The following is a 14,647-nucleotide window of genomic DNA, read 5'->3' as shown; positions in this document are numbered from 1 at the left end:
AAAAGATTTGGCGTTGTGACTTCAAAAACATCTGAAGCTGTTTTTTTTTTTCCTCCTCATGCGACACTGAAATTCTCATTTAAAGCTCACATTAATGAAAGTCAGCAGGTCGAGGAAGTTTTTCAGGATCCCTAAAGCTGCTCTAATAAGAAACTCCCAAACACGGCTGCGGAGAGATTTTTTACAGGCCGTTATCTCAAGTCGAACGTGAAATCACCGAATTATCAGCAAAGAGGGAGGAAATTCCTCGCACTCGGAGCGGATGACACGCTGACTCGCCGATATCTGATACGTAATAAAAGGCAGGAATCGCTCTGATTCATCACAAACACACACAGACACTGTGAGGAATTACTTCTGTTTTCTCACATAATACGTGTCATAGACTTGTTCACAAACTGCACTAAACATAAAATAGTGTTTAATGTTTGTGCTATTTTAATTTGATCATCTAGAAAAATGTACAGTGTTGCTCGGGAAAGCACACAATCATCTTTGTGCATGCTTTGAAATATTTACTTTAATTTCGAGCTCGCAGTGCAGCTAAAGGTCTGTGTTTAACGTACAGTAGATGGTGGGAATCACTTCACTGGAGCTCCTTTACTGTTTTTAGTCACAACTGGTATTTGCAACTGCATGAATCTATAAAAGCCTGAGACATTTTCTTTATATCCTGTCACAGAATTCCAAAACATTAAGCCTTTATATAGAAGTTTTTTAAGAGTTGCCTGCGGCTGTGGATGCTTTACGGCCCTTCAATCCGTCTTGTGGGAACGGCGCTCATGACTTTGGGGCGTTGGAGAAACATTAAACATCTCAGTAGCTGCTGAATGCGGTTAATACGGAGGCTGCAGCTCAGACGGTTTTAGAACACCAGAGGTATGCGTTCATCCCTGCTCGTCTTGAACATCAAACTCTCAGCTCGGTGCGTTTGGAGCTGGTCCGTTTCAGCTCTGTATCTCTGGGAGACAAACGTACACTCGCGCAAAGAAGAGTCTAAGATCAACGAAATGGTTATAAAATGAGAGAATCTAGACTACCACAGCAGCCGATTTGCCGCTGCTGCCTTACAGTGTGTCCGACTGTTCCTCTGCGTCTTTGCTGGAATGTCATGTAACCGGGGGGTCACTGAAGTTCACGGCTAAATAAAGGTTCTCTTCCATCGCGGACGCCGAGGGGGAACTAACGTGCGCGAGGTGATGCGTGCTCACTGGCTGCGTGTCTTTGTGTGTGAGAGGTTGGCAGTTCGCACCTGCCTCGCTTTGATAGATTTCTGGTGTTGCGGCCAAGTCACAGATAGATCTGGTGTCTAGTTTTACGCAAAGCACAGCAGGACTCAAGTCATAACACAGAACTTGGATCGGGTTGGTCTTTTTGAAACGAGGGTTGTCACGGTATCAGTTTTTTAGAACAGGATTATCATGGCCAACATCATTCAAAATAACGATACTATTGTGATATCTATAGAAAAATGTAAAAAGGTCTGTACGCTATTATCAATCAAATTCATCATTAACTGTGATTATTGTGTTCAATGTTTGTTTGTTGGCAAATGAATTACAGTCTGTCTGTAACCATAGCTGTACTGTAGGTTGTTTCTACATTGGAGTGTCGACCAAAAAATGACTTACACTGGATTATTATTAACATGATATCAATACAGTCGTGACTCGATAATCCGACACTAAATGCAAAACCTTCTTTTATGTCAGATAGCAAGGCTGTCGGATTGTCAAGACGGAGGTCGCGATACGAGGAGGGCTTGATGCTTGAAGGCTCATTTGTTGTTAATATTTATTGTCTATTGTTGTTAAAATAACTAGTAGGGTTGGTCCCAATAGCACTTTATGGTCTCTGGATATTCAGGCCCAATTAATGATGAATATCTGAATATTGGCTGCTGATGCTAGTTTAGTGAGCGGTCACACTTCGGTTTCCACCATGCGGGACACTTTTGGGTTGTATGAAGTTCACACAGCAGATCACATACAAGTCACATTTAATTAGAAATGTGAACGAACTCGCAAAAAAATCGGATTTCACAAAAAAATCAGAATTGAGCATCAAGTCCTGCAGTCTGAACGTAGCCAATCTGTGAGATTGTTCAGTCAGATAATACGCCATTATCCTGATATAACATGTCATGTTGGAGTCGGAATCCAAGGCTGTCGGTATGTTAAGGCTGTTTTTAATGGGTTCCGTTCGATATTCCTAAAAACCTGTCGGATAGCAAGGTTTTCGGATTGTTAAGGGTCACATTATGGAGTCATGACTGTATGTCACTTTTTAAAGATCCCCTCTGTTAAAAATCCATTTTTAAGAAAACTTTGCAGTTTAGTTTTAGAGCAGCTGAATGTATTTTCAAAATATTACATTCAGTTTCAAGTGTACTGGAATTCAGTTCCAATCTAATAAATTAAAATGAGGAGGCTCTAGTTAAAACTTTTCAACCAGTTCTTCAAGCTATGCAACTCAAATTAAAATTATGAGATCCAAATTCTACTATTTATTACAATTAATCAAGTTTTGTAATTCAAATTTACTATAAAAGATTCAAATTCAGTTCCTTGTAACGCATATTTCTGCCTATATACGAGTATTAGTGTTTGCATAATGAGGCCTCTGTCCGCAGCTCAGAGCAAGTGCCGGTGAACATAAAATATTATTGTCAAACACTTTCCAATCTAGTATGATCATTATCTTCATTATTTGTAGAAATAGTCTTATTAATGTGATGTAAAGTAGATTTACGGTAAGTGAGCTGGTATGCTCGAGTTACAGCGGGTGGAGAGGGGTGAGTGGAGAGAGAGGCGGGCTCTACGTAGAGCCACGCATTCTGCAGGAAGCAATTGAGCAGAGCTACATAAAAGTCATTTTAAGGCAGAAAGGGATTATTTTCATGAAACATTTCTACATGTATAAGCTTGACACAATTTTTAGGGTTTCAATCAAAGCCTGGAGTGAGAATTTAAATATCATGGTTGTCCACTATACCACCTTCACCAAACATTGTGTACAGAAGTCTATTAACCCTTTCAACACTATAGCCCGCTATACCGGGCTGGCACTACGACTCCCGTTCAACCCTGCAGCCTGGTATAGCAGCTCCGGTATATGACGACTTTCTGTTACATTCATTTTGACTGTCTCTCAGTGAACAAGCGATTCAGTCATGAAATAAATTATACAAATAATAATAATAATAAGAATTGCATACAGGGTTCTTGTCAGCGTTATATCAGAGTGACGGCCCGCTACGCTGCTGCCTGAAAAAACTACGCTGCAAACTGGGCCGATTACTTGTGTTTGAGGGTACGTAACGGGAAAATATTTAACAAGCGCCGATGGAGTTTCGCTACCGTCGACTTCAATGCTAACGCTGCTATTCGCTAGTGTATTTGCCGCTAACCGTTAGCAGCATTCGCTAAGGCCCCCTCCTCGGTTCAATGGTTTAATAATAAAAATACAGACAAGGCACAATCCAAAGATCGGAGTTTAGATTGGAGAGCGACCGTTTTGTAAGTGCAGAAAAAAAATACAAAATTTGAGCATTTTGAGGACGTTTAGCTACAACTATCTGTCATATCCATGTGCATCCTTAGTGCCTCTTATGGCCTTTGTGAAACCTTTAGATCAGAATTTAGCTGATGAAGGTGTAAGAATGGACAATTTGGAGCTAAAGTGAGTAAAAGTGACCAACTAAAGCCTTGTAAGGCAAGTTTATGATTTTTCATTTTGAGTTTCTTCATGAGGATACAAATGACAGACCTCAGCATCGACTGATTCAGAGACCATGAGGGACAGATACCGTTTGATTTAATGGATCGGTCTGATATCACTACATTTCTTAAATCTAGACTTGCAGATTTATTAAATTTTTGTCAGCAATGGACTTCCGTAGATTTCACTAATTGCCTGTTAGTTCTGGGTCGCATGTGACGGTTAACTTGTATGCAAAGACTACATGTGAAATGCGACATCCCTGCTTTTACATGACAGAGACACAGCTCCCACACCCTCACTGGACCCCCCCAACACACACACACACACACACACACACAACTCAGCTTCATGCGACTGCAGCGTCAGCATTCGGGGCTTTGTGTGGCACAATGGGCGCGCTTGTTTTCCTTAACACCACGAGCCCATGTGACGAAAGCTCGCTCCGAGAGAATAAGAGCGAGAGAGAGAGACATCCAGACATTTGTTTGTGTCACACTGGAGACTTTGGTGACCTGAGCTGAGCTGAAAGACGCACACACACATGTACATACGAACACAATAAGAGCCCATACCCACATGTACCAGCGCAATCAGACACACACAGCAGCACATGCAGCTCCCATAATGACCCATCACTCATTCAGAAAGCACATTTCTGATGCTGCTGCTGCTGCTGCATGACCACACGTCAATATTTGGTTGAGCACAGAGCAAAAGGTGGGACAGCTGTACAGGCCAAAATCACAATGAATGTGGCAGAAGTGAGACGCTTTCTTAGTGAATTTGTCTCTGCTGTGTTGTGTTAATGTGAGGAACACCAGGAAGATGCCATGAGCACACACACAAGCAGTGATGGGTTTGGTTATTCTGAGGGCAAAGTGTGAGGAGTAGGTAGGTAAAAAAAAACAAAAAAACAAAGAAACTCCACACAGAAAATTCACCACTCGCTCAAACAAGACAGCACATCCTGTTAAACAAAACAGGTCAACCACAAGCTAAAAGCAATAAAAAAAATAAAAGAAAAACTTTGCTTCTCCTTGGCAAAGTTGACACGCTTCCACAAAAAAAGGAAAAAGAACACCCCAAAAAATTCAATCAATCCAGCTTTTTTTTTTTCTTTTCTTTTTTTTTTTTTTTTTGGTCACTAAAGTCAGAAAGCACACGGTTTAGCTAACAACACCACTTCATAACTGCACACAAAAGCTACGTTCTATTCAAATAAAATAAAAAATAAAAAGTCAAAATGAAACCCACGTACATGCATCTGTAATCACCATTTTGAGAGCTTGTTTGTGTGTGTTTGACTCTACAGGTAATTCCTTTCTCTGATCTGTGATTATGCTCGCAGAACTATTCCACAAACCAGCACAGTAAGCTTAACCGAGAGCGAGCCTGTCGAACCAGAGAAAGATAGATAACATTGAGTCAGGCTGGAAGTTTCCATCATTGTCCACTCAGCAAACACACGCAAGTATGTATACACACTCACACACATTTCTTTCTTTCTTTACAAGGAGGGCAAACCTCCACAAGGCAGTTTGACTGGCTTTTTTTTTGACTTAGAAAATTGCTAAATATTACATATTATCCACCTCTGATCATCAGACATCACTTACTCAAGGAAAAAAAGCATACAGGATGAGAAAAATCTGACTTATTGTATCAATTACAATAAATTAAGCTGAGTAACTGAATGATTTAATCAATTCACATCTCAGTATTCCTCTAAAATGCATGTAGACTCATCAGTTCTTACCCATAAGGCCTTTGGATGAACGCAGGGTGAATTTGGGGAACACCAAAGGTAAAACCTGCAAAACAAAATGACTTTAAATTCAGAAACAAAACCCCACTACATAAGCCTGAAACTCTCTGAGTATCTATAACCCAGTAACCTCCTGACATGTTGCCACAACCGCAGCAGAAATTTGAAAAACAAACGGAGCCCTCAGGTGAAAATAACTACCGTGCGGATTCTCTTTACCTGGCTGCATCACCCGAGGTTTGGCCCCCAGGTAGGCCAGGTTGACATTGGCCTTCCTGCCGTCGATGATTGGGTTGGGGTCCTTGCAGGCCCGATCTGCGGCCGAGCGGTCGGCCATCGTCACCTGACAGGAGGCGAAAGCAGAGCATGAGAAAGACGTGCAGACTCCGCAGCCTTCACGGTTGTGTATAAAATATTATAAACTGCTTGTAAGAGAGAAACACATTTTTATACTGAGGTGTGTGTATGTGTGTGTGTGCAACAGAGTCTTCTCTCTGTGGCAGGTATTTGGCAACACACACACATTTATCACCCTCATGTGGATGTGATGAAACTATGAGCAGTGAATTGGAGCCAAGCTGAGACCGAACACTGTCGCTCCCATTGCAACAACTGAACTTTATTGCTCCACTCAGAGCTTTATGGCATTATGATCTCTTACTAAACGCCTTTCTAAATACAGAGGTGGCAAAAAAGCGTAACAGAGAAGACAACAAATACATGACTATGACTCAGATGCAACAATAAAGAGAAGGTTTAAATAAAAGTCAACCCAACATACAAATGCAGAACATAAGTCAAAGCTTCTTCTCAAGACTATTTAAAGTTATCAGTTAAGTTCCTTGGATGCTCCTGTTGCATTTATATTTATGCACATCTAAACTTCTACTATGAAGAGAGTTTTTAGACATACTCAGTGACTTATGTCTCCAAAAAAAAATGCGCCTGAAAAGCTGTTGGTGCCAGATTTTATGACAGCTCAGAACATTTTTCCAACGTTGTAAACAGCTTGAAGATGGTGAAACCACAACGGTTTGAGAAAACTGCCTCTGCAATATCAAGACATTATCGTGCGCCCACCAGAGCTGTCAGCGAGAGGGCAGCTCAGTGGGAAAAAAAAAAAAAACGTGTCAGGGCGCATACCAACGCGCAACAAGTCGGTGGGTGCGAGATTGCAACAGAAGCCAATGACAAATTTAAGCAGGGCCTCCTTATCAAAACATAAACATCCCGTGACCGCAGAAAGATATATCAATGTTAGTCATGATGTTGTGAAAGACCGCAACAGCCAAGCCACATTACTAGAAAACACTTGATGCTCGGATTGGATCTGTGCGTAAAAGTGACATTGTGCGTAAAGCTGGTAAATGGTGTCATAGAGCGATACTTACAAATCCATAACCTCTAGACTTGCCGGTCTGCCTGTCAGTGATGACCACCGCTTCTTCAATCTCACCAAAAACCTCAAAATATTTCCTGAGACTTGAGTCCGTGGTGTGGTAGGGAAGCCCCCCGACAAAAATCTTCGTGTAGGTCGTGTCCTTTTGCGTGGTGTGCATCGTTAGTGCAAAAATACAATAAATAGAAACAACACAAAATAATAGTGCAATGTCTCCTTATCGGTAATTCTTTGGATGCAGAGAGATAGAGAGAGAGGGAGAAGGAGAGAGTTCAGCTGGCTCTGTAACTTTTTTCAGAAGAGAAAACAACACAAAAAAACTTCGACAGTGATGAAGCCTGGAGGTAGATTTATCTTGCGACAGTAAAGAGGGCAGTAATATGGAGCGGATTGTCCCAAAGATACCATCAGGTGTTTCCAGCTCTTCTTGGTAACTCTGCTGTCTAACTAAATAGGTTTGGGACCCATTCCTAAAAGCGTTGCCTCTAACTCCACCCAGTTTTCAGTCTGTCTCTCTGCCCGCCCACCGATCAGGGCGCACAAACAGCTGGGAAGCCTGCTCAGTGTGAAACACTGGATCTCCTTCAGTCTAACTGATCCAAGGCTGCAATCACGTTTAATTAACCATCGAGGGCCAACAAAACCTGACTCCTGATGATGGGACGAAGAGGAGCGGTGACTTTCAGGAGATGCACAAAAGCTCACAGACCTTTTTGTTCGATCTTCATTACTTTGTATTTTTTTTGGTCAGGTTTGGGATTTTTTTTTTTTTTTCTGGGAAAAAGTTCCAAAAAGTTTCCACATAAACAGCAGGTCAGGGGACATGGCAGCAGAGACCAGAGAGACAGGTGCAGCAGCTTCGCCTTTGAGACAGTGCACTTGTGGGGGGTTGACAGAGTTTTGGCAAGTTTCCGCAGACAGCCAGAAGGCATACAATAAGTGTGGACTGCACTCTAATCTGTCTTCTGTCCCTAGAAGACCTGAGATTCTGATCTTCGAGCAACATTTTACTTTATGAACCTTTACCTAAAGGTCATAAGGCCATAGGTGCCACTGTTTCCACTGCTGGTGTGCTCATATAACAGGTTTGTGGATATCTAGCTCCAGTTTATACCGATTTCAGGGTCATACATTCAACAAAAGACACTAAGCCGAGGTTCATAATAAGACTTGTACTTGCTCAAAAGGACATCTCTGGATTTGTTGGCATTATCTGTTTAATTTTGTGGGGTCGTCACTTTAATTTTAATTTAGTTAATACGTTTTTAACCCTAATATTTAGGACAGTCAGGTTAATTTGTGTAATAAATACTATTCCAGGTCCTTATTATTTGACATTAATCTTACTTCTCTTCTGGAAAACTCTTTGGCTCATTGTCTGATATTTGAAAGGTGCCATATTAATGACTTCACTTAACTAAAAACAAAGCCATACAGTCATAGACATGCTCAAATTGAGCAAGTTGTTATGATAAGGAAGGATCAAGTGCAACAGTCAGAGATCAGTTCCATAAAGAGTGTCTCAACATCAGAGATTAAAATAACTCGTACAGGCCGTCATCCACCGACTGCTGGATCCCTGAACCTCAGTTTGAACAGCCAGGATGACTAATTCACCTCCAGTAATGTGAGAGGGAGCTCTGCTGTTAATCATTCATGCCGGCTCGCTTCTGTGAGCGCTCTGTTGCTGGCCTACATATATCCATCTCCCTCCAGCGTAACACAGTGAGCTGACACATTTGCAGGAGGGGGAACATTACCGCGTGTCGTATTAGTAAGTAAGTGTAAAAACCTCGCAGTGGCAGTTAAGTCAGGTCACTAGACACATTTATTTTTTGCTAAAGATGACCCGAAATCATCTTCAATTTGTTTCAGCACTTTTTCGCCGGTTAATTATCCTCCACCAGAATCTGAGATAAAAGTCTAACAAAGGCCCAGAGATGCTGTCGCTTCCGTCTGAATGTGAATTGCTGCCGCACGACTCCACATCACAATGAAACGCAACCTGATAAAGCGCCTTTCTGCGGTGTCTCTGTTCGCCCGCTGTTTTATTAATGCAGCCACACGCCCTTTAAAGTCCGAGTGGAGCCGCGAAAAAAGGGGGAGCCGGGATCGAGTTTCTCAGGCTCCACAATGGGGATGCGGTCAGGTTGCGTGCTCTTATTGTCTGTGCTCATGTGCAGCATGCTGACTAGTCTGAATCCTCTCAGACAATACGGTGGCCCCGTTGAGAACTTAATTTATTCTTTCCTCGTGGTAATCTTCAGGAATACTCAAACTTCCAGCTGTTCAGGTCAAACGTGTCAGCGATCACCACCAGAGCTATACTTTGCAAATGTTCCTGTAGATTAATTTTCCATGATAACACACTGTTAACGGTTTAGTCTTACGAGGAAGGCTGCTGTTCTGGAGGGCTGTAACTTTGTTCTCGTCACCCATGTAGCTTTAGCACACCTGTCGGGCAGAGGAGAGCTAAAGGTCAGAGGTCGGCGAAACAGCTGAACACCCACAAGCACAGTCACACCCCCAAAACCAAACCTGTATCTGTAAAAAAAAAAAAACCTCATCTAAAAGTCAAGATTTCTGAGTTTTTTCTTCAACTTTTTGGATTCTGATAAATTGTAGCCTACACGTCTCATTCATAGAAACAACGCTTAGAGAAAAATGGGAGTTTTATTGATCATTGAGAAGCCTGAAACACATCTATTCACACAAGGCACTTCCTCACATGTCACCGAAATCACCTCCATGTAGCTTGTCTTATAGCTGAGGCGCACTGACTGACTTCTGCAGGACAACTACTGAAACAGTGCCATCTTATGTCCAACAGAACAACTGCTTCACATGCATAAACAGGACAATAGCATTTTTCACAGTGCAGCGTAAAACAAAAAAAAAAATCTCATTAAAATCTATTTGGTCTGTTGGCAAGAACATAAAATCATATATTTTTAAAGCAGTCACTGAGGTAAATCACATTACATTTCAAGGTAAACCCTCGTGTCCCTTTGTGCTTATTACTGAGCTTATTATAATAATTTATAGGCTAATGTTCTCCAGAAAACAAATGACTCACCGTAACGTTAGCTTCAGCCATTTCTCATTACAAATTTACATTTTTACATCTCTGATACATTTTTTTTACAGGTTCTAACAGGCTTCTAGGCTGTGCAAAAGGAATGATTTCTTTACTGCCTGCGTAGTGCTGATTAATGGCTCATTTATGTAATCATTTAAAACATTTCTTCATTGTCCTCTGCACGGTGAAAGCTAGAATCACTCTCCAGCTCCCCTGAGGCGGACAGAAGCTGACCCGCCTTGAGCTCCTCTACCTGGGTCAGCTCCTCTTCTTCCCTTTCACCGTCCTCACTTCCCCCCTCAGCACCTCTGTTATCTCTGCTCTCTCCTCCGCCCTCGTCTCCCCTGCCATCCATTCCTGCCTGTCTCACCCACTGCCTTCCCTCCGCAGCTTCTCCAGCGATCTGACTGTGAAGCAACGGAGCTGGAGTTGCATCTGGGATGAGAAGTGACCTTAGCGGCTCCACGGGGGTGAGGGACGCGTCTTCATCCTCCTCCACGCTGGAGACGAGAGCGGGCCCGCGAACACGCGCTGACTTGGTCCTTAAACGCGTCTTGAGTTCGTCTTCCCTTGACTGAAAGAGGGAGGAGGGGAGTGTGTGGGAGGAAAGACTGAGATAAACCATGAGGGAGAAGGAACACGCACACACACACACACACACACACACACACTGTACCTTGCGTCTCTCCTCAGCGAGCCTCATCTTCTCATCAATCTCTTCTCTGCTGCGGAGACTTTGAGTCTTTTTGGCCTTCAGAGACTCCAGTCTGGCAGGAGGCCTTCGTCTGACCCCCTCCCTGTCATCCAGCTGACACACACACACACACACACACACACAAAGTTGCAGTTTTCAGCATTATTGCGTCAACCCAATTCATCACAAAATAATATTTGCAACTTAAAATGTTTATCTTAATCAGCAAATGTGTCCATGCATTTGTTTAAGTGGTTGCATTGCTCCCTTGAATTACTTTTTTAGAGTGTAGGTCTTTGCTTAAAATGGAAATCACCCTGGTGTGTATGTTGAACTTTACATGTGAAAGATTTGATATATTATAGGCTTTTTGTTTCATATAACCCTCAATAAATAGACTTCTTACTGCTTGTGTAGGATACTTGCAGTCTACAATAACCAAGACCATCAGCAGCCACCCATTAGCCCCGCCAGCGATTATATTTAATATTTAAACACATTGTATTTGTCACGAATACATTTAAATCTTCCATCCATCCATTATCTATACATCGCTTAATCCTCACTAGGGTCGCTGGGGGCTGGAGTCTATCCCAGCTGACTCAGGGTGAAGGCAGGGCACAGACAACCAAGCACACTCACATTCACACCTACGGACAGTTTAGTATCACCAGTTAACTTCAACATGTTTTTGGACTGTGTGGGAGGAAGTCAGAGAACCTGGAGAGAACCCACGCTGCACGGGGAGAACATGCAAACTCCACACAGAAAGATCCCAGGTGTCCTCACTATGGGTCTTCAAGGTCTTAATATACAACAAGGCTCAGCTGTGTAGCCAGATTTGGGAATTTTGTACTTCATTGAAAACATGAATTAAAGAGAAACTGGAAACCAATATTTGATATTTGATATTTCCGTTTTATTTTATATTCCTGTTGAAACTAGATCTGCATGTTCATTCACTGAACTTGGTCATATGAGTAGTGCAGTCTGTTCTGAGATTTGCAAAGTTTAAAAATGTGGATGGAGGTGCTTTGAGGCGAAAGTATTTGATGTCTTGACATGAGTAGAGCATCGATATGTTTGAGAAAATAAAGATGCTTTGAAAATACATTAATATCTAAGAAAACTGAAGAAGCACATGCATTGTTTTTTATGTTGCTGAATCAGATGAGCTGAAAAATATAATACTTCTTTTAAGTCCAGGAAAAAACACTGAGCAATATCACAATATTAAACAAATCTAAACCTAAAACTTACTTAGTCTCATATCTCAGTGTTGACAATGTGCCCTTCAGGTCTGCCAAAGTGGAATTTCACCTACAGGTGGTGGGAGATAATTGGCCTGTCAGTCTCTTCCACATCAACCAGAACAAACCAGACACCCACCATGATGCTGTAGGCCTCTGGAGCCCCGCTGCCCTTCTCTCTGCTCTGTCCCACCGAGATGATGCCCTGATTCAGCAGCTCCTCCAGGATCTCGCTGGACTTCGGACGCTCCTGCACTGTGCTGTCTCGCCGTAGCAAGCCTGGAGCAGCAGATCACATAAAAACAATCTAACGCTGGATTTATTTATTTATTTATTTATTTTTTTACAGTGTGCTGTAGTCTATATTATTCAGCGTGTTTGTAGAACACACTCACAGTCTTGTGTGATTCTGTTCGCCTCACTTTCTCTCACAGTCTCAGATGTTAGAGGAAGGAGTTTGGTGGACACAGCTCCAGGTAACACGGGGATCTCTCTGTTCTCCATCACCACACCGCTGTCTGTGGTGCCCTTCGACACCGCAGAGTCTCCACGGCCACCGAGTTTACTTCCAGTCTCATCCTGGCAGCACAGAGACACCAAATGAACGCAAAAATTACACATAACTGCATCCTGACATCATTTGGGCGGCTGTGGCTCAGGTGGTAGAGCGAGTCGGTCAATGATCAGAAGGTCGGCGGTTCGATTCTGCCCTGTAACCTGTGTCATGGTCGCTGTGTCCTTGGGCAAGACACTTCACCCACCCTGCTTGGTGTGAATGGGTATGAATGGATTGTTTGAGGTGGTGGTTGGAGGGGCAGAATGGCAGCCACGCCTCTGTCAATCTGCCTCAGGGCAGCTGTGGCTACAATTGCAGCTACTACCACCGGGATGAATGTGTGTGAATGAATAATTGACAGTGTTAAGCGTCTTTGATTGCCTTGAAAAGCACTATATAAATCTGATCAATTATTATTATTCTGTATGGTATCACAGACTGGATGTTGTCATGGTGCCATCTGAGTGTTGACACATTGTCATGAACACAGTAGCTCGGGAACAATAACAGACACTACAAATAACATCCTCACACATTATCATGACTTCTAAAAGGTTCTCAAAAGAAGCACCGATGACAGTGGTGTCATTCTGTGACCAGGGAAAATCTGTCACCTCCTGTATATTATCAGTAAACTGGAACAATGAGTTAAATTGGACTCAGCTTTGATACTGTAAATTACTACATTTTGGACTCATTTTCACCACGGCTATACAGCAGTGGGTTTTTTTTTTTTTTTGGTTGTTCTTTATGCTTTCACATTTTTTTTACATGCTGCATTTGGATAGCAGTTACCAAAATGACTCAGTTATTTAGCGATGCGAATAATACAGAAAAACTGTAGAGGCTTTGTGGAGGCACTTGTCTTCTTTTTAACCTTATACTGTAAAGAGGTAAATGTCAAAACACCAGACATATAAAACTGTAAAAACAAGCCAGAGCTGTTCATAATAAACATTTAAGTCGCTTGGGACCATTCTTAAAGTTGTACGTTTTTTATTTCTTTTACGAAGGGGCTATGGTATATCAAGTGTTCAATTCAACTATAAGACTAATGATGACCAAGACTGATGTATACATATATAACTCCAATGTTGTAGATTTTAGGAAAACTTATATTTTTGTTGTTTGCTTGAGATAATATCAATCAAACTGAAGTTGAGTGGATTTGACTCAGTAGAAATGACATGACAAAAACAGAGATAACTTAAGTTTGATTGATATTGTCTCAGGTAGACGATGGAAAAGTGGGTTTTCTGAAGGTTTGTGAAGATGGAGTTATCTGTTTTTTGCAAATGAACTCTTCGTATATACGTACAACTAATGTGTGTATTTTGCTTATAACGTGTATACCTTTAACTCGCTAATTTTATAATAAATAATAACTAAAGAAAAAAGAAAAAAAATGGTGAATATCAGAAGTGTGAGTATATGAAGTCAGGCAGTTTTCTGGGCAGCTCTTCCTCAGTGTCACCACATTTCACGGTACACAGATTTAACCGTAACACCTGCACCCCTCTGTATTTTTACTTTAATATTTAGCCCTAAACACTAACTGTAGCTGGCTGTAACACTTTTTTTTATTATTATTTTTATATTTTTTTTAACACAGACGTAAAACACAAACCAGCTCTGACCCTTATCTCCCCAGTCGACCCACCACGGCGGTGCTGGTGGGAGCCTACCTGGTCTCCGTTCAGCTCTCCGGCCGTCAGCGGTCGGACCGTCGTCTGCGTGGAGCTTCCGCATCCCATCTTCACCTGAGAGCAGCGAGGTGAGGTGGGTCCATAAAAAGTCCTAAAAGTCAGGATTAATTAGCGCTCGGTGTGTTTTTAAGTCACCGTATTTGACCCGCGTCGCCCCGCATTCCTTCACTGTCTCCATGGACTCGGGCCGTTGCTAGGGGCCGGTTGCTACAATAAATCTGACCCGGTTAAAGAGGCGACACCCAGGGACAAGCCGCAGGTGTCGGTCCTGCTCACACTGCTTTACCTCAGGTCTCATGGCTGTGATTGTCCTGTAACTATCAGAAACATTTAACACCACCAGTAGCACGTTATATTACTATATATTTATACTCTTACAAGGCTTTTATTTTATAATTTTGGTGTCTGCTGGTGTTAAATCCCTAAAATGACAATCTACTTAAAACAAAATATAGATTTAATCCTCCTTAATATT

General features: G+C 42.1%; 2 protein-coding genes across 2 annotated transcripts in view; both read right to left on the bottom strand.

Moving 5' to 3' along the window:
- rbm24a (RNA binding motif protein 24a) overlaps nt 1-7,326 on the bottom strand; it is an 11,642-nt gene extending 4,316 nt beyond the window's left edge. The window contains exons 1-3 of the mRNA XM_008306606.1: nt 6,880-7,326; nt 5,708-5,831; nt 5,480-5,534 (exon numbers count right to left, since the gene is read on the bottom strand). Of these exons, the coding sequence (XP_008304828.1) occupies nt 5,480-5,534; nt 5,708-5,831; nt 6,880-7,047 (347 nt within the window). The 5' untranslated portion in view covers nt 7,048-7,326. The remainder of the gene's footprint in view (nt 1-5,479; nt 5,535-5,707; nt 5,832-6,879) is intronic.
- A 2,215-nt stretch (nt 7,327-9,541) lies between these two features.
- On the bottom strand, nt 9,542-14,220 carry stmnd1 (stathmin domain containing 1). The gene is made up of 5 exons (XM_008306794.1): nt 14,152-14,220; nt 12,306-12,489; nt 12,050-12,189; nt 10,638-10,774; nt 9,542-10,535 (listed from the first exon to the last, which is right to left on the bottom strand). The coding sequence occupies exons 1-5, from the start codon at nt 14,218-14,220 to the stop codon at nt 10,121-10,123; spliced, it is 945 nt and encodes a 314-aa protein (XP_008305016.1). The 3' UTR covers nt 9,542-10,120.
- Nucleotides 14,221-14,647: the final 427 nt, after the last annotated feature.

Source organism: Stegastes partitus, unplaced genomic scaffold, assembly GCF_000690725.1.
Source record: "Stegastes partitus isolate 25-593 unplaced genomic scaffold, Stegastes_partitus-1.0.2 Scaffold46, whole genome shotgun sequence".
Taxonomy (NCBI): Eukaryota; Metazoa; Chordata; class Actinopteri; family Pomacentridae; genus Stegastes; species Stegastes partitus.
This window is presented reverse-complemented; position numbering and strand designations above follow the sequence as displayed.